At 51.7% G+C, this 25126-nt stretch overlaps 2 protein-coding genes across 2 annotated transcripts; both read right to left on the minus strand.

Annotated features, from left to right (window-relative positions):
- Nucleotides 1–2494: 2494 nt before the first annotated feature.
- On the minus strand, nt 2495–3454 carry LOC148591970 (olfactory receptor 14C36-like). The gene has a single exon (XM_088536378.1). It carries the CDS (start codon nt 3452–3454, stop codon nt 2495–2497), a length of 960 nt encoding a protein of 319 aa, XP_088392504.1.
- Nucleotides 3455–22884: 19430 nt separating this feature from the next.
- LOC148591971 (olfactory receptor 14C36-like) lies at nt 22885–23844 on the minus strand. Its single transcript, XM_088536384.1, has one exon. It carries the CDS (start codon nt 23842–23844, stop codon nt 22885–22887), a length of 960 nt encoding a protein of 319 aa, XP_088392510.1.
- Nucleotides 23845–25126: the final 1282 nt, after the last annotated feature.

The following is a 25126-nucleotide window of genomic DNA, read 5'->3' on the forward strand; positions in this document are numbered from 1 at the left end:
TATTTCCTCTTTTCATGCTGCTTCCCACTACCAAGGAAATCTCTTGGCAGACCCACAATGTGGGGACGAATATAACCTGGTGTGCCACTACAGAGTGCAACATTGAGGAACTGAAGTGCCAGGGCCTGAACGACAGGCTCGAGTCGGGGTTTAGAGATGAATACGTCACTGCCTTTGCAGTACACAACACTCGCCTGTAGAATTGCTCATGCCAGCTTGCACGGAGGCTTATTAAACTGTAGCTTTTTTAAGCTCTCATGCAGCTGTTTTTGACCTTGAAGGGAACCCTCCCATCCGAGGCCTGGACTCTGACTAGATCCCCATCCCACATGATAGAGAAAGTATGCCACATCAGATGTTACTGCTCACAAACAAAATGCAAGTTATCATGAATTACTGATTTGGCTCTATAAAAGATGGACACTCTTTCTGCAATTTTGGAGACTTCATGGGTGGATGCACAAGACGTCCCAGTTGCTGGGAAGGTTCTCCAAATCCTCGCCACAACAGGGACTCCCCAGCGACTGCGGATCTGAATGATGATGACATATGATGGCATATTTAGGCAATTGGTCCTTCCTTGCACTCAGCTTCTTCTATTCCAATTGTGACTTTGACCATTCTGGTCGCAGGGGAAGTTGTCTGAGGTGTGAAACACAGGAATAACACCAGAGGAGAAATTGCCACTTGTGCACTTTGAGATGTGATCGTGACACATGCAATGGTGCAGTGTGACAAACAGAGAAGGGGTAAAGGGAAGCAAGTTATCTATCAGGAGGCATGAATGCAGTGCTAGATGCAGTGTCATAAATGCAGCATTCCAATGTGAGCCCCTTTTTGCATCTATCGGGTGCTGCTCAGAGAGTCTCTGATGTGTGAAGGTCGCTTGCCAAGGGCCAGAGGTACAAGCAGTGTAACTGGAGGGACTGGATTTCTTCCAGTTCATGGAGCTCTGTCAGATGCGGGCACTGAACAGTGCAAGAGAGTCCCCCCAGAGCCCATGGTTTTGTGAGTGTCCAGTTTGCTGAGGTCAGCCCTACTCACATCCTCCTCCAGCAAGAGAAAGTCTTCCTCTCTCCATTTCTCCATGGTCTCCACGTCCTAGAATTCCTGAGGGTCACTCTTAGCACTAAAGCCTGCGGCAAAGGTGGCCTTTTCTGTGTCCTCTCTCACCAGGGCTGTTGGGCCACCAGGGCTTTTGGCCCATTTAGTAGCAGGCCCATATTTTCCCTAGTCCACTTTTTGTTCCTGCTGTATTGCTGTATTGTATGTTAAATAATTATTTATTATTATTTTATCAGGAAGGTAAGAGTACGCATTGATGAAGAAATAAATGAAGAGCACATGTTTCATGCCAAGTACATGGGAATGACAAGTGACTGCACACAGGACAGTTTTTGGCACTGACATTGTACCCATTGAGCAAGTTTCCTCAGTGCCTCCTTGAGCTCCTTGTTCCTCATGCTGTAGACAAGGGGGTTCAGTGCTGGAGGTACCACTGAGTACCGAATGGCCAGTACAGAGAGATCCAGAGCTGGGAAGGATATGGAGAGGGGAGAGGGGGGAATAAAGTGGCTAAGGGTGACATTTCACTGTCCCTGTGACCGGGGGTAGGAGTCAGACCCAACCAAATGGTTATCACGACCTCTAATCCCTCCAGGGGACTGCAGATGACTGCACAGTCCAGGGCACCTGGACTGCAGAGCATTTCCAAGGGTGCTCGTTGTGTCCACTTGTGCCTATACATCCTGCCCCTGGTATTTGATAGATGGTGACCCAGAGGGCTCTTCGTTCTCCCTTCTTCCTGACAGTTGAGTCCTCACTGCCTCTCCTGAGACTGCAGAGTCCTCTTTTGCCTGCGAATACCCAGTGCTTTACCTCTAAGAAACTCCGTTTTTGAGGACCTCTCCCTTTATGAGGCTCTACTCACCGGCCATCCCAGGCATATGCTGTCCCAGGAGGATCTCTGTGCTCTCCTGACACCGCCAGCTTCCCCTCCATGAGAACAGCCATCTGACACTGTGCCTTAATACGTAGGAGAGCTGTGCGTGTGTAAATCCATGACCATTCAGTGTCTCCACTATCCTTGGACTCTGATAGGGGAATTCCCAAACCAGCCCTTGGTCTCTGAAAGATCATTACATGATTCTGAGCTCTGTGTTGCTGAACCCATGGAGAATCCTGTGCAGCAGGCCCTTGAGGGGTGCAAGTCCTTGGGCCTACTCTTGACACCAGCTTTGGAGGAAAAGCCCAGCTTTCACGCATTGTACTGATAGAAATTACTTTATTACAGAGACACTGTTAGGGAGCCAGTCCTTGTCCAGCATTCAACACAATTGAGGGTATCAGGTGAGACAGAGCAGACACTGTAAAAAGGGGAATGAATACAAGTAGTTGTGTAGGAACACGATAACAATTATTATCACTAGTAAAAGTCATAATAAAAATAACATGAAGAAACAATGCTCAGTCCAGTTACGGGATACAGAAAGAGTCATTTGTGGAGAGATGTGGAAAAATTACCACTGCTTAAAAAGGTCCATGAAATCACTTTCCTAATGGCATCCTTGAGCTCCTTGTTCCTCATGCTGTAGATGAGGGGGTTCACTGCTGGAGGCACCACTGAGTACAGAACAGCCAGCACCAGATCCAGAGATGGCGAGGAGATGGAGGGGGGCTTCAGGTAGGCAAATGCACATGTGCTGAGAAACAGGGAGACCACGGCCAGGTGCGGGAGGCACGTGGAAAAGGCTTTGTGCCGGCCCTGTTTTGACGGTATCCTCAGCACAGCAGCCAAGATCTGCGCGTAGGACACCACAATGAAAATGAAACACCCAAAGGCTAAACAGATACTAACCACAATAATCCCAGCTTCCCTGAGGTAGAAATCTGAGCAGGAGAGCTTGAGGATCTGGGGGATCTCACAGAAGAACTGCTCCACCACATTGCCTTGGCAGCGGGGTAGGGAAAATGTGTTCCCGGTGTGCAAGAAAGCATAGAGAAAACCGCTGGCCCAGGCAGCTGCTGCCATTTTGACACAAGCTCTGCTGCCCAGCAGGGTCCCGTAGTGCAGCGGTCTGCAGATGGCAACATAGCGGTCATAGGCCATGACTGTGAGGAGAGAATACTCCGTTGATACGAAGAAAAGGAAGAAAAAGACCTGCCCAGCACATTCAAAGTATGAAATGGCCCTCATGTTCCACAGAGAATTGTGCACGGATTTGGGAACAGTCGTGGAGATGCAGCCAAGGTCGATGAGGGAGAGGTTGAGGAGGAAGAAGTACATGGGGGTGTGGAGGTGGTGGTCGCAGGCTACGGCTGTGATGATGAGGCCGTTGGCCAGGAGGGCAGCCAGGTAGATGGCCAGGAAGAGCGAGAAGTGCAAGAGCTGCAGCTCCCGCGTGTCTGCGAATGGCAGGAGGAGGAACTCATTGAGGGAGCTGCTGTTGGACATCTGTTCTATTGGGCTCAGGAAAACTGTGTAGGGAAGAAAAGGCAATAATAGCTTAGAAGAATTTTCTCTGAAATAAACTTTCCATTTTTCATAGAAATCCTTCTCAACCCCATCTGAACTCTCAGTAATTTCTTCTTCGCACGCATTTAACTCTGCTCTCCCTCTAAGTTCAAGGTGGATATGTGATGGAGAGAAGAGGACTCTGCTCCTGACATGGCAAAGACTCTGTGCACTGAATCCTGCCCTGGAGGGCACCTCACAACCCCAGCAGGACAACAGAGACAGTCACGTGTCCTGACAGTCACAGGGTCTCCTAAAGGGAGAGTCAACCCCTTTGCAGCCCCTCCAATGACGCTGCCCAGCACCCTGGGCACATTGCCCCTCTTCAGACACCTCCATGGCAGGACCTCAGGGTGAGTATCTGAATTTGTAGCTGAAGCCCCAGCTGACTGCCAGGACAAGAGCAGAAAGGAGAGGCAGGGAAATGAGGAGAAACACTGTGACTGCTGCCAAGGGAGGACAGAGAGACAGAGCAGCACCGTCCCCAGGTTGCACCTCCCAGACAGGGTGAACTCCCAGGGCAGTGGTTCTCAGACCCTGTGCCTTGCAATGGGAAATAGGCACATGGCAGGAGAGAGGCAGCTCTGCTGTTCTGGAAATCTGACTGCAGAGGAGGTCAGAAATGCCCTGGAGCCCTTCCCCTTGAGAGCAGAGTGAGACTAAGCACAATGAGAATGAGGAGAGCTGCAAAGGGGATATTGCTGCTGCCCACAGGTGAAAAGGCAGTTGAAGGAATATTGTGGAGTCCTCCCAGACCTATTGATCCCTCAGCAGCACTGCAGAACTCTCCTTCAGGCATCTGAACCAAAAATGTTCCATTCATTTGCTGCCTTGTCAAAGATACAAAACAAAATCCTAGCCTCTGGATATTGCTGTCCCTTTCATAGAAGCTTTCCAAGAGTGTCCTCTTGCAAAGCCCCTTCCAGATATGTTGTGTGGGTGAGGCTGAGCTGTGAGCAGCCCTGACCCCACACAGCAGCCTCTCAGCAGGAGAATGAACCTGCCCAGGGGGGATCTCTCCTCCCACCCAGAGCTTCTCCCTGCAGCGCCCTGGCAGGCTGAGTGCTGATCCTCACAGAATCACTGCCCCGGGCACACAGCACCCTGGGGCGCATGGACACTGCTCTGAATTCGAACAGTGCTATGAAGAACCTGTGTGCGCACATTGCCTTCAGTGTCCTGCACCAGCTCCAGAAGAAGCAGCCATGATGCCCTGCCTTGTGATGCTGGGACAGGGAATTTCTGTTCTGAAGCATCTCCTCGTATGCAAAGTAGAAGCAGGGAGAACAGTCCTCAAAAAAAGAAAAGTCATCAGCTGGGAGGGGTGCTGCAGACCCCTCCAGAAACCTCAATAGCATTACCCTGCAGCCGGTGACTTACCGTGTCACAGATTGCTCCCACCATGAGCTCTCCTCTGTCCTCCCATCCACGCTGCCTTTCACCTCTCTGTCCTCTCTCCTCTCTTGTCTGCAGCAGCAGGCAGTGCCCGCAGCCCTGCTGCTCTTGGCACAGGAGCTGCTCCTGCACTCGGCTGTCTCTGGGCAGTGCTGACAGGCTGCCACGAGCTGCAGCCCAGCTGAATTAATGAATTACTCTGTCCCTTGGGATTCCTCCCTCTGGGATATGTTCCATCAAGTAGAGTCACTTGTTTTCCTTCCCTAAGGAGTACAGGGATACATATTCCAACATTGCAGTTTATTTCATCAGATAATGATTATTTACCAAAGTTAGAAATGTCCCACGGGAAGTCCTGATTCACATCTCTTAACTAGGCAGGACACCCAGACAGGGATAAGAAGGGAGCTTGTTGATACATGGTGCATATATGATTCAGATGACTTATTCAGATGGCTTATTGGGGCTCCACATGTCTGTTCAGAAGCGCCAGGTTTGGAGAAGGATTCAGCTAACTCATGAACTCCACAAATACATGGCAGGTGGGATTCCCCCTTACCAGGCTAAGCATGCACATGGTCTGCTTGCAAGCTCCTGGCCTAAAGGTCCTAATGGAATCACTGGAGATAGAGCTTCAGTGGGAGGCCAGGTCAGGAATTTCCTTGATCATCTCTAATGACCCTGGATGCCTTCTATCCTACTAGAGCAGCCCTCACAATAAAGCTGAGGGACAGGCAGATCCCTACAGATCAAAAAGCTGATCTATTCCAGTGGAGACCATTTATAGAATCACAGAAGGGTTGAGGGTGGAAGGAGCTTCGCAGATGATCTAGTTCAATCCTCTTGATCAAGCACTGTCACCTACAGCACAATGCACACGATCCTGTCCAGGCAGGTCTGGAATATCTGCAGAGGAGGTGACTCTCTGGGCAACCCATGCCAGTGCTCTGTCACCTTCACAGTCAAGATGCTTTTCCTCAAATTCAGCAGAACTTCCTGTACTTCAATTTGTGTCTCTTGCCTCTTGTGCCATCACTAGTCACCACTGAAAAGAGTCTGAGCCATCCTCTTCTGCTCTTGGCACCCTCCCTTCAAGTATTTGCACACCCTGACAAGATCCCCTCTCAACCTTCTCTTCTCCAGGCTAAAATAGGCTCAGTTCTCTCACCTTCTCCTCATAGGAGAGATGCTCCAGCTCCCTGACCAACTTTTCAGTCCTGTGCTGGTCTCTCCCTAGTAGCTTCATGCCCCTCTTGTAGTGGGGAGCCCAACACTGGACACAGGACTCAAGGGGTGGCTTCCCCAGGACTTAGTAGAGAAGCAGGATCACCTCCCTTGACCTCCTGGCAACAGGTTTCCTACTGCACACCAGGAGATCATGGACCCCTAGGTCCTTCTTTGCAGAGCTGCTTTGCACCACCGTGTTCTTCAGGGCATCTTCTGCCTAGCAGGAACCTTTGGCCTCAGGGGGTGCTCTGCCAGCAGTCTGCAGGTGGGCAGAGAGGCTTCAAGGGGGCTTGAGTGACGGAAGGCACCTTTCTCTGGTTGCAAGGGACGTTTGGAGATCATCTAGTCAGATGATGGTCAAGTCAATGTTTGCAAGCACCTGGGAGGCCAGCAGCAGGCACATGGCACTGCTCCTGCTTGGGAGGGGGGTCACATTGTCTGTGCTCCTGACTGGACAGCACCAGGCATTAGCAGGTCCATCCATGTCTGTGAGGGTGACCGTGAGCTCTGCTCTTTGCTGAGTCCCGGGCAGGCCAGCAAGAGGCGCCTGGCTGGGCAGTTCCTTGGGAGGTCCCTGCTGGCAGAGCAGCTGCGAGGCCAGCGCTGGCCCATGGCTGGGGACGGGCTCTGAGGCCGCTCCTGTCCCAGCAGCAGCGCGGCCGGCAGCGGGGTCTGGTGCAGACACGCGGGGAGGTCCCTTGTGCGCGCGGAGCTGCCGGGGCAGCAGCAGGCGCTGCCTGTGAGGCCAGGGGTGTCTCAGCAGCGGGCAGGGACACGGAGGCCATTGCGGGGACGCTGCCGGGAGGTCCCTGCTCTCTGCAGGGCTGGCTCTGTGCTGACGCGTGGGCGTCGGCTGGTGACGTCACTGCTGCCGCAGCCCCTGATAGGCCAGGCCGCGCAGCTGGTTGTGACGTCAGCAGCCCCATCCTGGCCGGGGCGGCTCTGCCGAGGAACCTGGTGTCCCTGCAGCCCGCGGCGGCAGCAGCCCACGCTGGGCTGTGCGCGAGCGAGGTCCCCCTGCCCGAGGAGCTGCTGGGCCAGCAGGAGGCTCACGGCGGGTGCTGGCGCTGAGGTCGCTGCTGCCAGAGCAGTGAGGGGCCAGCAGCAGCGGCGGGGACAAGAGGGTTTGCTGAGGGTGCCCCGTGGAGGGGCTGACACCTGCGGAGCTCTGCAGCCCTGGAGAAAGGCAGCTCCTTAATCAAGAGGAGGGAGATGGAGCACTTAGCACCATTAATTTGTGCTGCTGTGAGTATGATCTTCTCCATTAAACGTGGACAAGGAGCAGAGATGTGCAGCGAGCTACCATTGGACCAGGGAATCCAGCAAGATCTTTCAGGCTGCTAAATGAACCCAGTGCCCAAGTAAGCATGGTGTAACAAGAGCAGTGGCATTAGTAATTTATGACTCCCAGGCTGTTTGTGCTGCAGTAATTCCCTTCCCTGTCTGATGGGTGAGCTAATGTAGACTTGGCTGAATTGCACTCTCAAGATGTGGTAAGGGAAACGATGGGCACTGTCCCCAGCAGCAAGTTCACAGAATCACAGAGTGGTTAACATCGGAAGGGATCTCTAGAGATCATCTAGTCCAACTCCCCTGCTCAAGCAGGGACACCTAGAGCATGTGACACAGGGTGGCATCCAGGTGAGTTTTGAAGATCTCCAGAGAAGGAGACTCCACAGCCTCTCTGGGCAGCCTGTGCCAGGGCTCTGTCACCCTCACAGTAAAGTTCTTCCTCACATGGAGATGGAACTTCCTGTGTTTCAGTTTGCACCCATTACCCCTGATCACCACCAAGAAGAGTTTGGCCCCATCCTCCCTAGAGTCACCCCTAAGGTACTTACTTCTACATGTTGATCAGATCTCCTCTCAGTCTTCTCTTCCCCAGACTAAACAGGCCCAGCTCGCTTAGTCTTTCCTCATACGATAAATGCTTCAGACCCTTAATCATCTTGGTGGCTTTATTCTGCACCCTCTCGAGAAACTCAATGTCCCTCCTGTACTGCAGAGCCCAGAACTGCACATAGTACTCCAGGTGAGGCCTCACCAGAGCTGAGGAGAGGGGGCAACATCTGCTGGCAACACTCCTCCTGATGCAGGCCAGGATGCCATTGGCCTTCTTGGCCACAAGGGCACATTGCTGAATCATGGTTAACTACTTGTCAACCAGGATTCCCAAATCCCTCTCTGTGGAGCTGCTTTCCAGCAGGTCAACCTCTAATCTATACTGGTGTCTGGGGTTATTCCTCTCCAGGTGCAGGACCCTGCACTTGTCCTTGTAATGTGATGCTGGGCAATATTTCTAAATGCCTCTGCCTTTGCCTCTGCCTTTTTTTCTCCTCTACATTGCCCTATTAGCCTGGAGATAAGTAATGAGATCCCAGTTTACCCCAGGGGTATCTGCTGGTTTGAGTGCCCCGAGCTATCTGATAGTTTTAGTGAGTATCGGAATGGCCCATCCTTATGGTTGGCAGGTCTGTCCTTAAAGACCTGCTGGCTTTCCTGAGCTCTGATGTCCTTGAGAGCTGCCTCCTCTGGGATCCCCCACCAGTCCCCTGAACAGACCGGGAAGTCGGCTCTTCTGAAGCCCAGTCTCCATTCTGCCACTGTCCTTCTGCACTCCCCTCTGCATTAGGCACTCCAGATTCTCATGGTCACAGCAGGCAAGGCAGACACAGACTATCCCATCCCTGATCAGTTTGTCCTTGTTTGAAATGTCCAGCTCCCAGAAATCATCGTCCTTATCAGCCCATCTGGCAGCTGTGCAAAAAAGTTCTCCTTGATGTGCTCCAGAAGTCTCCCAGACTGCTTGCACCCTGCAGTTTTCCTTCCCAGGTCATGGTAGGGGGATTAAAGTCTGCCCAACAAGAACCAGGGCCAGTGATCCACAGACTTTTTTTATACTGCCGAGAAATAGGAGAGCTCCCTCTTGAGATGCTCACCCACAAGCTCTCACTTCAGACCTTGCCTCTTCCAAGGAAGAGCTCCACACATCCAGTCTGCTCCTTCACACAAAAGGCGTCCTCCCTCATCTTCCATTGATCATCATTCCAATGATATTTCAGGCCTGTGACAGCTTGCACATCTTCACATGCTTCTGCCTCTATTTCAGGCTGCCTACACTTGCACATATTTGGGCTATAGAGCTGCAGCTGTGGCACAGAGAACAGAATGGTCACAGAGAAACCTGTTACCAAGAGGCAAAGACACTGAGCATGCAGTGGCCCAGTTCAGAGCAGAGCCATGCCTTCATATATAGCAGGAACAATGCAATGGTGGAAGTAGCTTCCTACTAAGGAAGTGAATCCAGCAGTGTCTGAGGCCAGGAGGACACAGAGCTGGGCACTGAGAAACAGCAGGAAAGGGAGTTCTGCCTGAGGTGACTCTGTGGCTATACTGGGCCTATGACAGACTTATTGCACAAATCTCCAGGAAGGACAAGGTGCCCCTGACAATGTCCATGGACCTTGACAGCCTGTGATCCAGCCACACTGAGGTCCTCATTAGCCCAGTCCCTGTTCATATCATATGATGGAGTGAGCAGAAATTGAGGGGAGGAGAGCAAGAAGGGTTTGAGAGAGCAAAGAATCTCAAGATACCTTGGTGTGATGTGCCTCTCATTTATGCAGCACACATGGATGTAGACGGGATGGACTTTCCCTGAAGACAGTGCTGGATTTCATTTATTTGGGGTTTGGGATAGAACCCTAGGATTCCCTGCAGCACTTGCCCAGCAAGCACTCCTAAGGGGACAGTTTCCCTGCAGGTCCAATCTGCTAGAGACATATGGTTGAGCTGGACAACCCAGGCATATGACAAGGCTCTCCCAGCACTTTTCAATGCCATCAAATCAAGTGTCCGTGCTGAATTACAAGAGCTGCTGGTTAATACTCAAATCTTCCTATGCCTCAGCTGGACTGAGTGGGGCTCTAGTTGTGTTTGGCACCAAGAGGTCATTTCAGATAACCAAGACAATTCCCCACATGATCCTCACCTCATCCTCTAGGATGATGCAGGTCCCCCAATTCCTGCATCAGAGCAAGTAGACACTGACACCACATCTGTGTGTGGCACATCTGCTTTGGACCACATCTATCTCTTTAATTGTCACCAGATATCTGTGTGTAAGAGACTGACTCTTCCATCTGCAATGATTATCCCTATGATTATAGTGGGATCTTAGACAGAGCACACATGCACACCTCTGTGTTGTGCTCACTTTGTTTTTGGCAAGGGGAATCCCACCGATGGTGTCTGTGGAATTTACAGGAAAAATCAAAATATCACTTCAGACCCAAGCCTGGGGGGTCTGAATTCTGTAATGCCCACATTGATTAATCCTAATCAAAACCTGAACCATGTCTCAGTGAGCTCACTTTTGTCCCATCTAGGCATTCCTGTCTGACTGTGAGATGAAAATCATTCTTCCAGAGTGGGACATTCACAACTTTCATAGCTCCTCATTACTTGATGAAATAAATTGCAATGTTGGAATCCCTCTCCACTCACGCGAAAAGGAAAACAGATGATTATTTTAGTTTTCTTGAGGGAACATTCCCCAGGAGGATGGGGCACAAGGGACAGAGAAATTGGTGAGTTCAGCTGGGCCTCTGCTCCTGAGCGGGGCCAGGCTCCTGGGACGGAGGCAGCTCGTGGCAGCCTGGCAGCACTGCCCAGAGACAGCCGAGTGCAGGAGCAGCTCCTGTGCCAAGAGCAGCAGGGCTGCGGGCACTGCCTGCTGCTGCGGACAGGGGAGGAGAGAAGGCAGCGAGAGGGGAACGGCAGTGTGAAGGAGAGAGGAGAGCTTGTTGTGGGAGAAACCTTTCCAGCCCTTGACACGGTGAGCGGGGCAAATCTGCTGATGTTCCTGGAGGTCTCTTCTGAACTCAATGCATGTAATTATGGTTTGAGATTTTAAAGGTCTCTCTCCTGGAGTATCCAGGGTTTAGCAGGAGGAGGAGATGCTTCAGAGCAGGGATTCCCTGCCACACGCTCACAGGGACAGGGCATCCTGCTCCATTCTCACGGGGAAGACACAGGGGTGTGAAGCTGCGGTCTGCACCCAGCTCTGCATGGGCTGTGATTCAGAGCAGCATCCCCCAGGCCCAGGGTGCTGTGTGCCCGGGACAGTGACTCTGCAGCCTGCGAGGGGCAGCACTGCCCAGGGTGCTCCCCACAGCGCTGCGGGGAAGCGCTGCGTGGGGAGACAGACACCCGTGAGGGCAGGTTCATTCTGCTGCTAAGAGGCTGCTGCAGAGTGAAGTCTGCTCACAGCTCCAGCTCATACACAGGGCATGTGCGAGGGGTCCTTTACAGGAGAAGATCAAGAGAAGGGCTGCTTGGAAGGGAAGGAGCTTTCCTTCATGTCTCTGCTCTTTCAGTGTCCTTATCATGGCAAGGAGAATGAAGGAACAGGTTTTCTGTTTTGACAAAGAAGTGGGAGTCCTAAACCTTCACTCTGAAAGATTAATAGGTGTGTGAGAAACCTCAGCAAGCTCCTTCATCCCCCCTTAGTCTAGAGGCAGCATCAATATCATCTTTGTGGCCTGCTAGGACTTTCTGTAACCTCCTTCTTAGGACCTGCAACTGCAGAGCTTCCCTTGGACATTGCCCAGAGGTTTGTGCAGGGCAGAGCTGAGCACAGATAGGGTCATATGGGATCTGTGAGCAGTGGCAGGGACAAGACCCAGGGACAGAGGAAGGGCTGCCGGCAGGGACAGCTGCAGGCAGCAGAGATGGGCAGGGAAGGGGCAGGAAGTGCAGGGCAGGAGCTGCCTCCTCTGCAGCCAGACCTGGGCGATCTCTCCTGCCACGGGACCATCTCCAGCCTCCCCACCAAGGGACTAAGGTGTCCCCCTCTGTGAGGTGACGTACCCATCTGGTAAGGTGAAGGTTTTCCACAATGCCTCCCTGTCCCTCTCCCTTCCTCCACGCAGCACATTGAAGGTGTTGCTCCTTAATTCTTCTCCTGTCCATGCTGCTCCTGTTCTTGCTCTCAGCTTTCCGTGGTTGAGTGTTTTCAGCTGCACTTCAGACATTGATGCTGCAAGGTGTGGAACAGAGGGGTCTGAATGGGAATGAGGTTCTTCCCAAGCCTACCCTGTAGAGCTACAGGAAAAGCAGTCCCTGGGTCTGGGAATTGAGCTGACTCTCCCTTAAGGAGATCCCCTCTTCAGTGTTGCCAGTCCTTTGGCTCTTGCCCTGTGGCGTCCCGCCAGGCTGCCCCCTTCCCTCCAGAAAGGCTCTGCTGTCTCATGGCCATTCTGTGATACCTGGGTGACCCGTGAGGAAGCTGCCAAGATGCTGAGGGTACGGAGGTGGTGGTGGGAGGCTGTCCAGGAGCAGCTGGAATGAGCCCTGTGCGTCTTTGGCCAGGAGTGTGGAGCCCTCCCTTAGGTGTGTGGAGACAGGGTGAGAAAGGTGGAGATGGGCACTTGGAAACTGCACTGCTCTGCTCTCAGCAGGGCCTGTCTCCTTTTAGGGCACCATATGAGCACAATGACACTCTAGCTCAAGGAGACCGGTGCACAGGACATCTGGGAACGAAACTTAACAGACAAACGAGATGTCCCGACTCTGCACATAAGTGACTGTGGATGTATTCCTCTAAGGACTCAGAGTTGAAATGTGAAGGACTTGTCCTTTGGGGAATACGCCCAAGGAACGATAAGGACATCTCAAACAGACTAAAAATTACTGTTCCTCAAACCTCTTTGCTTACCCTTGGAAGTAAAGATGCTGAAGAGCTCATCTATATCTTGAATGGATCTCACCTGTCAGAAAAGGTAGAACATCCAAAAGTGTGGCCTCCGTTCCCCACTTCCCACTACTGTTCAGCACAGACAGCTCACGAGTTGAGGTCTCTGCTCCTCACAGCACACTCAACCAGTGAAAATGGAGCTCAAGCAAAGGAACTGCACTAAGACACTCTTACTGAAGAGAGGCAATGGTGGGCAGTGTCATAAAGGAAATGACTTTGGAATTTTATTTCTTGTAAAGTCCCTCCTAACTTTTCATTGTTTTCTGTTCCTTAGACAGGAACACATAACTGCAGGGAGCTAATGTCCAACAGCAGCTCCTTCAATGAGTTCCTCCTCCTGCCATTTGCAGACACACGGGAGCTGCAGCTCTTGCACTTCTCGCTCTTCCTGGGCATCTACCTGGCTGCCCTCCTGGCCAATGGCCTCATCATCACAGCGGTAGCCTGCGACCACCGCCTCCACACCCCCATGTACTTCTTCCTCCTCAACCTCTCCCTCCTCGACCTTGGCTCGGTCTCCACCACTATCCCCAAATCCATGCACAATTCCCTAATGGACACCAGATCCATTTCCTACTTGGGATGTGTTGGGCAGGTCTTAAGTTTTACTATTTTCATGTCAGCAGAGTATTTTCTCCTCACTGTCATGGCCTACGACCGCTACGTTGCCATCTGCAGACCCCTGCACTATGGGACCCTCCTGGGCAGCAGAGCTTGTGTCAAAATGGCAGCAGCTGCCTGGGCCAGTGGTTTCCTCCATGCTCTCCTGCACACTGGGAACACATTTTCCATTCCGCTCTGCCAAGGCAATGTGGTGGAGCAGTTCTTCTGTGAGATCCCCCAGATCCTCAAGCTCTCCTGCTCACACTCCTACCTCAGGGAAGCTGGGATTATTGTGGTTAGTGCCTGTTTAGTCTTTGGGTGTTTCACTTTCATTGTGGTGTCCTATGTGCAGATCTTCAGAGCCGTGCTGAGGATTCCCTCTGAGCAGGGCCAGCACAAAGCCTTTTCCATGTGCCTCCCGCACGTGGCTGTGGTCTCCTTGTTTGCCATTACTGCATTGTTTACCTGCCTGAAGCCCCCCTCCATCTCCTCCCCACTTCTAGATATGGTTGTGTCCATTCTGTACTCGGTGGTGCCTCCAGCCCTGAATCCCCTCATCTACAGCATGAGGAACAAGGAGCTCCAGGAGGCACTGAGGAAACTCATGCAGTGGGTACAAGGTCAGTGATAACAACTGTTTCATTCACTCACCAGGATATCTGGCATCAAGGCTGTATTTCATCCATTTCTTTCATTTTTACCTCTCTCTTTTACATCCATCTTAAAATAATAAATAATAAAATAAAGATACCTAGCTTTTGTCACGTCTGCACAGGAATCTCTCATTTAGCCCTTAAACACAGACCATGATAAAGCAGGAAGCCAGGATTCCCCCTTCACTAGCAGAGAGCAGGGATTCTCTGAGCCGCTTCTTTGAGCTCCCTTGGATGTGCCCAGTGCAGGGAGGAGAGTTTCCCTCTGCAGCGTCTTTTCCAGCACTGACACCAAGGGACCTCTGGGGTACAGAGTCACGGCGGGACAAGGGCAGGTGGGCTGAGACCAGGGGTCCAGTGTTGTTTAGGAGATCTCAGCTCTCGTGCCTATGGTTAGAGTGTCATCTCAAATCTCTCTAATATGACAGAAATGGCAACCAAATGTCACCACAGCTTTCCATGGCTCCATTCAAAGCTCCAACACACAAAACTAAACATGAGTGAATTGAAGGAAAGTCTAGAGGCAGCCTTCCCATGGCAGTTCATCTTTCCTGGACACATTCCATGAGGGCAGCAGGACTTTCTCTATTTAGAGCTGTCCTTCTCATTTCCGTGCTGTCCTTCCATGCTTTATTCTGCAGATATGGCCCAGGAACTCTCATAACCTGGAAGAGAGAAGCTTGTTTTTCCTCATACCCTGGAAGAACAGGCAGGACCAGTCCTTGGGCTCCCTTAAGCCACAGCTGGATTCCAGAATAACATTTCCATAATAAAAGGGGATCTGCCCTATGACGGTCCTGAATCTGGCCTCTCTTTAGAAACTGGAATCAAAAAATATGCCGAAGGGTGTGGAACCACAAATGGGCCTGCTCTTCTGCTTGTGAACTCCATGAGATCCAGGGGATGACCTCAGCATTCCAGGGTGATCTGTTAGCCTCAATCCAGGGTTCATCTCTCAGTGACCACTGCAGACAGGCAATGGTCTCTGCATTGCCTGTGCCAGGCTGCCCCTCACGTGACTGTGCTGATGAGAGAACCCCCAGGGGATCTTCAGGCACAGGGTTTGCCTGGGAGTGGGCACTGAGTGCAGCTTTAACAAAACAGGGATGACTCACAGTGCAGGGACCAGAAGGTAGAGCAGTAAACCCAGGTGCACATGGGGAAAGGAGGGCTCTGCAATCCCCAGAGAGGCACTGGGGACCCAGGAGGCCCAGGGAAGGGGCAGTGGAGGGCGATTCCTGCACCCGCAGTGAAACACCACAGCCTGGAGCTAGTGGCCACCCAAAGACATCTCCTGCCATTGCAATATTGTGGGGGCACTCTGGGTACCGTTAGACCTCAGCCACTAGTAGCAGTGGCCACAAGGGCACACTGATGGCTCATGCTCAATTTGTTGCCAACCACGATTCCCAGGTCACTTTTTGTGGAGCTGCTCTCCAACAGGTCAACCCCCAGCCTGTCCAGGTGCATGGGGTTATTCCTCCCTAGCTGCCAGACCCTGCACTTGCCCGTGTTGAACTTCATGATGTTCCTCTACCCCTAAGTCTCCAGGCTGTCCAGGTCCTCTTAAAGCCTGCACAGACCTCTGGGCTATCAGCCATTCCTCCCACTTTTCTATCCTCAGCAAACCTGCTGAGGTTGCACTCTGTCCCTTCAGGTCACTGATTAATAAACTGAACAGGTTTTGACTGACTTCTGATACCAACAGTTGCAGGTCTCCAACTAGGCACTGTGCCACTGATCACAACCCTAAAGCCTAAACCCCAAACCCAGCTGCTCACACGGAGGTGACCTCACAGGTGCAAACCCACCACATCCCTGCTGCTGCCTGTGGCCTTCAGAGACAGCAGCTTCCTCAACCCCCTTCCCCACACAGGAACCACTGCTGCCCTCTCAGCTCCTCTCACCACAGAGACCCCCCACCCACCGCCCACGCCTGCCTGCCTGCTGCCGGCCAATCAGGCACTCACAAAGACATGACGTCACAGCGCCGTCCCGCCCAGCTCTCTGGCCCTGCCCTCCAGGGCAGCAATGGCCTCCCCAGCCCTTCCCCGCCAGGAGCCCAGCCCGGGCTCAGCAGCTGCTCCGCGGAGATGATCTCAGCAGCGCAGAGCCCCGCAGGGCCCGGCTGCTGCCCAATGAGGCGCTGCGGGAGCGGTGACCTCACAGTCACCAGGCAGAGCCAGCCCTGCTGCTGCCCAATCAGCTCTGCCCGCAGCGGGGACCTCCCAAGCAGCAGCCACGCCCTCTCCCCTGCAGCTGGCCTATCAGGGGCTGCGGCAGCAGTGACCTCCTCGTGCCCAGCGCAGCCATTGGCTGTGAGGCCCCGCGGGGCTCTTGGCTGTGCTGGGGTCTGTGCGGGGCCGGGGCAGGGAGGGGAGCCCAGCTCGGGGCTGCGGGTGCTGGGGGTGCTGGTGTGGGGGCCTGGGGGGCTGTGTGAGCTGCTGTGTTGGGCTCAGCCAGCACTGCCCACCCCGGCGTGGGGGAGAAGAGGGGCAGCCAGTGCCAGGGAAACCTGCCCTGGATTCTCCCCTTCTGCCCTATCAGTGACAGTTTCCGTGTGACACCTTGGGAAGGAGCTCCTGAAGCTGGGAGCCTTGTTGGAGAGCAGCAGGATCCCTGGGAACAAGAACTGAGTTCCAGGCTGTGGGTGTTGATCCAGCAGTCCCCATCTCACTCATTAGTCCCCATTTCATTTGACTCCATCAGCAGTTTGTGAAATGACCAGCTCCCTGCTCTGCAGCTGATGAAGTTGAGGAACATCGCTGCAAACGCCCTTCCTGCTCTTCCTCATCTCTGCATAGTCCTGGGGACCATCTTGAAAAAGAGAAACCCTATCTCCCTGGAACCCTGCCAGAGATGTGGCTTTCCAAGTCACTGCCAAAGGAAGGACTTCTTTGGGTTGCTTATTCAGTTTGTGGCAGCTCATCAGTGATGCTGTGAGCTCAGCTCTGCATGCTGGGCGTCTTGGCGCGTTCTCTCCCTGTCTCCTGTGCATCTACCTAAGTCTCCCATTCCCACGTCCCGCTTAAACTGGCAATTTCACATCCCCTTAGGACACCATCTGGACACATTGTGACTCCTCCCGATACTCTGTTCACTCAGAGACCCAGCGGCTGGTTTGCCCTTTAGGGAGGCTAAAGCTTGCTCTGTCTCTCTGTAGTTTGCCCCATTAGCCAAGTCGTAACTGTATGTATGGGTTGTATTGACTTAGCGCACATTCAAAGCGTGTCATTATTTTCCATGAAACTATACTTTGCTCTTTTTTGTTTCCTTGTAACTAAAACAAGATCCTCCTATGCCTGTTTGCAGCCAGTTGTCTGAATAAAGCAGGTGGGAATTGGGGCAGCTGAGCTCTAACATTCAATGCAGACCTTGGTGGACTAAGGCTAGCTTTCAACAAGAGTGATTTGAATTCCCAAGAGACTGATGAGAGAAATGGCAGGGCTGGGGAGATGGGGAGGAAGATTGTGCATACAGTGCCTTATTTCTGGGACAATGCTTTTCCTGCATTTCCTGACTTTATTAGGAGTCACTCTGGATGGCTGCGAATTGGCAGTGTGCTATCACCTATTCTTTGGAATAATAATGCAAAACCATAAAAAGATGAAATACTTGTATATGATTGTTGTCTTCATCTTTAAGCTACAATCCTGAAACCTCTCCAATTAGCCATGGACACTTGAAGGAAATTGCAAAGAGAGTCCTGGTGTATCAGGACTTTTTGCTTTTTAATGAGCTCCATGCAGTACTTGGAGCTGAGTCCATGAATTGCAGCTATTGAAAGGAGATTGAAAAAATCAGTGAAGAAGTCAAAACCAGAAGGAAACCCTAAAGTTTTGTAGAGCATTAATGGATCCCACTGAGGCCATTAACTACAACAACTCACCAGGGGCTGATTAAAGCTACAAAATACAATCATTGGTAATAGGGAGAGGAAAAACTCATGTGGCTCTGATGCCGAATACACCCTTGATGTGTTTTATCAAGGAAAATGGCAGAGCACAGGCAGAGAAACCCAGGGAAGGGAGATCCTTTCCTCCATGTGTTGCCCACATCCTCCCCGGCATCACTGTGTGGGTGAGGGTGTGCGATGCTGAGTGCAGGACAAGCACACAACACCTCCCTGGGTCCCCAGAAGGATAAAGGGGGGTAAAGAAGTCCTGATGATTCGGGGTAGGCCTCGGTGACAGACACAACAGCCATAGTCAAGAGGATAAAGACCTCCATTCTGTTGGGGCCTTGGCAGTGCCCTTGGCCATCTCTACCACAGGTCATCCTAGACCTTCTCCTGTGTCCCTGCAGACTATGGACACCCAATCTGCTTCCCCAGCTAGTTCTCACAAGAGGTTCTCCTTCCCTTCCTTGATGGCTTTTCCATCCTCAGTGGCTGTTTCTTGAAACACAAAGCCATGGGTGGTGACAGACTCACTCTGGGTGCCCTGTAGCACCACTGCTCTACCCTTCAAGTTATATTTCTTCATCCTATTGCCCAATCTGAGTTTCCCAAGCTGTATTTTGGTCCTGTTTCCTCTTTTCATGCTGCTTCCCACTACCAAGGAAATCTCTTGGCAGCCCCACAATGTGGGGAGGAATATAACCTTGTGTGTCACGACAGAGTGGAATGTGAGGAACTGAAGTGCCAGGGCCTGAATGACAGGCCCGAGTCGGAGTTGACTTAGAGATGAATACGGCACTGCCTTTGCAGTACACAACACTCGCCTGTAGGACTGCTCATGCCAGCTTGCACAGAGGCTCATTAAACTTTAGCTTTTTTAAACTCTTGTGCGGCTGTTTTTGACCTTGAAGGGAACCCTCCCATCCAAGGCCTGGGCTCCGACTAGATCCCCATCCCACATGATAGGGATGGGGACATCTGCCACATCAGATGTCACCGCTCACAAACAAAATGCTAGTTATCATGATTTGCTGATTTGGCTCTATAAAAGATAGACACTCTTGCCACAATTTTGGAGACCTCCCGGGTGGATGCACCACGTAAGACCTCCCAGTTGCCAGGAAGGTTCTCCAAATCCTCGCCTAACAGGGACTCCCTAGCGACTGCGGATCTGGATGATGATGAAATATGATGGCATATTTAGGCAATTGGTGATGTATCTCTTAATCACTATTCTCTTTCTCGTATACTAATGGTTAGGTGCATTACCTTGCTTATTTTGTCTGTTTCTAAAACCAGTGTGTAATAAGCTTATTTTGTTAAATGTATTATTCTGTACTGCCTTTATATTAATAGTGAAATAAGACCTTAATATTAATAGTGAAATAAGACCATTCTTTCCAGTCGTGGCTGGTTATTTCCGTCACCTTGTCTGCCGTCTGCCCCAGAGCTGTGCCGGTGCTCTTCTTTCTCATCGTGCTCCTTTGCATGCCCTGGCCATAATGGCCCTGAGTAGCAAGTGTGTGTTACAAGCACCATGCAAATTGTTGCCTGATGACTTTTAAAAGAATGGAAAGATGCCTCTTCTCTTGCTGCTCTCCAAGAAAAAGCAGCCCAGCCTGAACCAGGCAATGCCTGTAACAAGACCAAGCAAGGTATAGCAAGGTCCTTCCTTGTGCTCAGCTTCTTCTATTCCCAGTTGTCACTTTGACCATACAGGTGGCAGGTGAAGTTGTCTGAGGTGTGAAACACAGGAATAACACCAGAGGAGAAATTGCCACTTGTGCACTTTGAGATGTGATCGTGACACATGCAATGGTGCAGTGTGACAAACAGAGAAGGGGTAAAGGGAAGCAAGCTAACCATCAGGAGGCATGAAAGCAGTGCAAGATGCAGTGAAAAAAATGCAGTATTCCAATGTGAACTCCTTTTTCAATCTATTAGGGGGTGCTCAGAGAGTCTCTGATGCGTAAAGGTCACTTGCCAAGGGTCTGAAGTACAAGTTGTGTAAATGGTGGGACTCAATTTCTCCAGTTCATGGAGCTCTGTCAGATGTCGGCAGTGAACAGTGCAAGAGAGTCCCTCAGAGCCCATGGTTTTGTGGGTGTCCAGTTTGCTGAAGTGAGCGCTACTCAGATCCTCCTCCAGCAAGGGAAAGTCTTCCTTTCTCCATTTCTCCATGGTCTCCAGGGCCCAGGATTCCTGAGGGTCACTCTTAGCATTAAAGCCTGCGGCAAAGGCAGCCTTTTCTGTGTCCTCTCTCACCAGGGCTCTTGGCCCATTTAGCAGCAGGCCCGTATTTTCCCTAGTCCAACTTTTGTTCCTGCTGTATTGCTGTAATATATTTCAAATAATTATTTATTATTATTTTATCAAGAATGTAAGAGGGAAAGGGAAAGGGAAAACCAAGGGAAAATCTTGCCTGACTAACCTGATAGCCTTCTATGATGAAATGACCGGCTGGATAGACGAGGGGAGAGCGGTGGATGTCGTCTATCTCGACTTCACCAAGGCTTTTGACACCGTCCCTCACAACATCCTCCTGGGCAAGCTCCGGAAGTGTGGGATAGATGAGTGGACAGTGAGATGGATTAGGAACTGGCTGGATGGCAGGGCCCAGAGAGTGGTGATCAGCGGTGCAGAGTCTAGTTGGAGGCCTGTGGCTAGTGGGGTCCCCCAGGGGTCAGTCCTTGGTCCAGTCCTGTTCAATTTATTCATCAATGACCTGGATGAAGGCACAGAGTGCTCCCTCAGCAAGTTTGCTGATGATACCAAACTGGGAGGAGTAGCCGATACCCCAGAGGGCTGTGCTGCCATCCAGAGGGACCTGGACAGACTGGACAACTGGGCGGTGAAAAACCTCATGCAATTCAACAAGGCCAAGTGCAAGGTCCTGCACCTGGGGAGGAATAACCCCAGACACCAGTACAGGCTGGGGACCGAGCTTGTGGAGAGCAGCTCTGCGGTGAAAGACCTGGGTGTCATGGTGGACGACAAGTTGACCATGAGGCAGCAGTGTGCCCTCGTGGCCAAGAAGGCCAATGGGATCCTGGGCTGCATTAAGAAGAGCATCTCTAGCAGGTCGAGGGAGGTGATCCTGCCCCTCTACTCAGCCCTGGTGAGGCCGCATCTGGAGTATTGTGTCCAGTTCTGGGCTCCACAGTACAAGAGGGATGTGGAGCTGCTGGAGAGAGTCCAGCGCAGGGCTACAAGGATGATCAGGGGCCTGGAACATCTGCCCTATGAGGAGAGGCTGAGGGAGCTGGGCCTGTTCAGCCTGGAGAAGAGAAGGCTGAGAGGGGATCTAATCAGTGTATATAAATACCTCAAGGGAGGGAGTGCAGAGGACGGGGATGGTCTCTTTTCAGTGGTGGCCACTGATAGGACTAGAGGAAATGGCCGGAAACTGAAACATCAAAAATTCCATAGGAACTTAAGGAAAAATTTCTTAACAGTGAGGGTGACAGAGCACTGGAACAGGCTGCCCAGAGAGGTTGTGGAGTCTCCTTCTCTGGAGATCTTCAAAACCCGCTTGGATGCAGTCCTGTGCCACGTGCTTTAGGTGTCCCTGCGTATGCAGGGGGGTTGGACTAGATGATCTCTAGAGGTCCCTTCCAACCCTAAGCATTCTATGATTCTATGATTCTATGATTCTAAGAGTAAAAAATCAGAAATAAATAAATGAAGAGCACGTTTCAAGCCAAGTACATGGGAATGACAAGTGACTGCACACAGGACAGTTTTGGCACTGACATTGTACCCATTGAGGAAGTTTCCTCAGTGCCTCCTTGAGCTCCTTATTCCTCGTGCTGTAGACAAGGGGGTTCAGTGCTGGAGGCACCACTGAGTACAGAATGGCCAGTGCAGAGAGATCCAGAGCTGGGAAGGATATGGAGGGAGGAGACAGGGAATGAAGTGGCTAAGGGTGACATTTCACTGCTCCTGTGACCAGGGGTAGGAGTCAGACTCAACCAAATGGGTATCACGACCTCTAATCCCTCCAGGGGACTGCAGATGACTGCACAGTCCAGGGCACCTGGACTGCAGGGCATTTCCAAGGGTGCTCGTTGTGTCCAGTTGTGCCTATACATCCTGCCCCTGGTATTTGATAGATGGTGACCCAGAGGGCTCTCCGTTCTCCCTTCTTCCTGACAGTTGAGTCCTCACTGCCTCTCCTGAGACTGAAGAGTCCTCTTTTGTCTGCGAATACCCAGTGCTTTACCTCTAAGAAACTCCATCTTCGAGGACCTCCCTCTTTATGAGGCTCTACTCACAGTCCATCCCAGGCAGATGCTGTCCCAGGAAGATCCCTGTGCTCTCCTGACACCGCCAGCTTCCCCTTCATGAGAACAGCCGTCTGACACTGTGCCTTAATACGTAGGAGAGCTGTGCATGTGTAAATCCATGACCATTCAGCCTCTCCACTATCCTTGGACTCTGATAGGTGAATTCTCAAATCAGCCCTTGGTCTCTGAAAGATCATTACATGATTCTGAGCTCTGTGTTGCTGAACCCATGGAGAATCCTGTGCAGCAGGCCCTGGAGGGATGCAAGTCCTTGGGCCTGTTCTTGACACCAGCTTTGGAGGAAAAGCCCAGCTTTCATGCACTGTACTGATAGAAATTACTTTATTATAGAGATACTGTTATGGAGCCAGTCCTTGTCCAGCATTGACACAACTTAGGGTATAAGGAGAGACAGAGCAGATACCGTAAAAAGGGGAATGAATACAAGTAGTTATGTAGGAACATGATAACAACTATTATCACTAGTAAAAGTCATAATAAAAATAACATGAAGAAACAATGCTCAATCCAGTTACGGGATACAGAAAGAGTCATTTGTGGAGAGATGTGGAAAAATTACCACTGCTTAAAAAGGTCCATGAAATCACTTTCCTAATGGCATCCTTGAGCTCCTTGTTCCTCAAGCTGTAGATGAGGGGGTTCAGGGCTGGAGGCACCACTGAGTACAGAACAGCCAGCACCAGATCCAGAGATGGCGAGGAGATGGAGGGGGGCTTCAGGTAGGCAAACACTGCAGTGCTGAGAAACAGGGAGACCACGGCCAGGTGCGGGAGGCACATGGAAAAGGCTTTGTGCCGGCCCTGCTCAGAGGGGATCCTCAGCATAGCAGTGAAGATCTGCACATAGGACACTACAATGAAAGTGAAACACCCAATGCCCAAAGAGACACTAACCACCAGAAGCCCAGCTTCCCTGAGGTAGGAGTCTGAGCAGGAGATCTTGAGGATCTGAGGGATCTCACAGAAGAACTGCTCCACCACATTGCCTTGGCAGAGGGGTAGGGAAAATGTGTTCCCAGTGTGCAGGAGAGCACTGAGAAAGCCGCTGGCCCAGGCAGCTGCTGCCATTCTAACACAAGCTCTACTGCCCAGGAGGGTCCCGTAGTGCAGGGGTCTGCAGATGGCAACGTATCGGTCATACGCCATGACTGTGAGGAGGGAAAACTCAGCTGATATGAAAATAGTAAAACTTGAGACCTGCCCAACACATCCCAAATAGGAAATGGCCCTGGTGTTCCACAGGGAATTGGCCATGGATTTGGGAACGGTCGTGGAGATGGAGCCCTGGTCGAGGAGGGAGAGGTTGAGGAGGAAGAAGTACATGGGGGTGTGGAGGCGGTGGTCGCAGGCTACAGCTGTGATGATGAGGCCGTTGGCCAGGAGGGCAGCCAGGTAGATGACCAGGAAGAGTGAGAAGTGCAAGAGCTGCAGCTCCCGCGTGTCTGCGAATGGCAGGAGGAGGAACTCACTGAGGGAGCTGCTGTTGGACATTTCCTCCCCATACATATGGGGAATTCACCAAGGAACAAAACAGACAGAGACAAGAGAGGAGACAGTCTGAAAAGGAAAATAAACAAATTAATGAAGTTTTCTTATCTATCTGTCTCGTTCCCAGATCTCTGAGGCTCCTGCCTCTTCTAGCTAGAGGATGATGTTACTGTAAAAAGAGAGCAGTCCCTGCTGAGAGCAGAGTCTGGTTTCTGAGTGCCCATCTCTGACCTTCTCACCCTTTCTACATGCACCTGAGGGTGGTCTCCACACTCCCCTTCTAGCAAACAACACATACGACCCTTTTCTGCTGCCCATTTACAGCCTCCCACCATCACTTCCATACTATCAGGATTTCCATAGGTTCCCCATGGGTCGCTGAGATACCACAGATATGCCATGAAACAGCAGAGGCTTTCTGGAGGGCAGGTGGCAGCCTGCAGGACACCACAGGATAACAGCCAAATGATTGTCAGGATTTTAGGCCGACTTTCCTTAAGGAAGAGTCAACTCATTTCCCTGTACTGTATTTCCTGGAGCTCCACAGGACAGAATGGGGCTGTGGAGACCTCACTCCCTTGGAAATCCCTCTTTTCCACTACTTGTAGCTTTGGTGCCTGAACTGCAGCTGAATACTCCCAACCACAGGAAGCAGAGAGCAAGAACAGGAGCATCATGGACAAGACAAGGATTAAGGAGCAACACCATGACCTGGCTGCCAAGGGAGGCAAGGAGAGGGACAGAGAGGCATTCTGGAAAACCTTCACTTTACCAGCAGGGTATGGCACCTTGCAGAGGGGGACATTGCAGCACTGCCCCTCTCAGCCCTTTGGTGGGGAGGCACCAAAGAGATGCCCCTCTCCTCTGCCACAGCTCTGGCTGCAGAGTTCAGCCAGTCTCATGCCCTGCAGTTCCTTCTCCTTCCCTGCCCATCTCTGCTGCCTGGAGCTGTCCCTGCTGGCAGCTCTTTCTCTATCCCAGTGTCTTGTCCCTGTCACTGCTCAAAGATCCCATGTCACCCTCTGGGTGCACAGTTCTGCCCTACAGAAACCTCTGGCAATGTCCAGGGCCAGCTCTGTGGTTGCAGGTTGGAATGGAGCAGGTCACATAAAGTCCTGGGATGCTGCAAAGAAGATGGTGATGCTTCCTTCATTCTCCCTGTGAAAATGAGGTATGTGAAAGTGCAGAGACCTGAAGGAAAGCTCCTTCTCCTTCAAGCAGCTCTTCTCTTGCTTTTGCTCTTGAAAGGACCCCTCAGACATGTCCTGCGCATGTGCTGGAGCTG

This window comes from Tinamus guttatus, unplaced genomic scaffold (assembly GCF_059628265.1).
Source record: "Tinamus guttatus ecotype Peru unplaced genomic scaffold, ASM5962826v1 Tinamus_guttatus_pri_ptg000660l, whole genome shotgun sequence".
NCBI lineage: Eukaryota > Metazoa > Chordata > Aves > Tinamiformes > Tinamidae > Tinamus > Tinamus guttatus.

What these genes read in the sequence shown, in the direction of transcription:
- LOC148591970 (XM_088536378.1), bottom strand. Translation starts at nt 3,454, where the DNA reads ATGTCCAACAGCAGCTCCCTCAATGAGTTCCTCCTCCTGCCATTCGCA.
- LOC148591971 (XM_088536384.1), bottom strand. Translation starts at nt 23,844, where the DNA reads ATGTCCAACAGCAGCTCCCTCAGTGAGTTCCTCCTCCTGCCATTCGCA.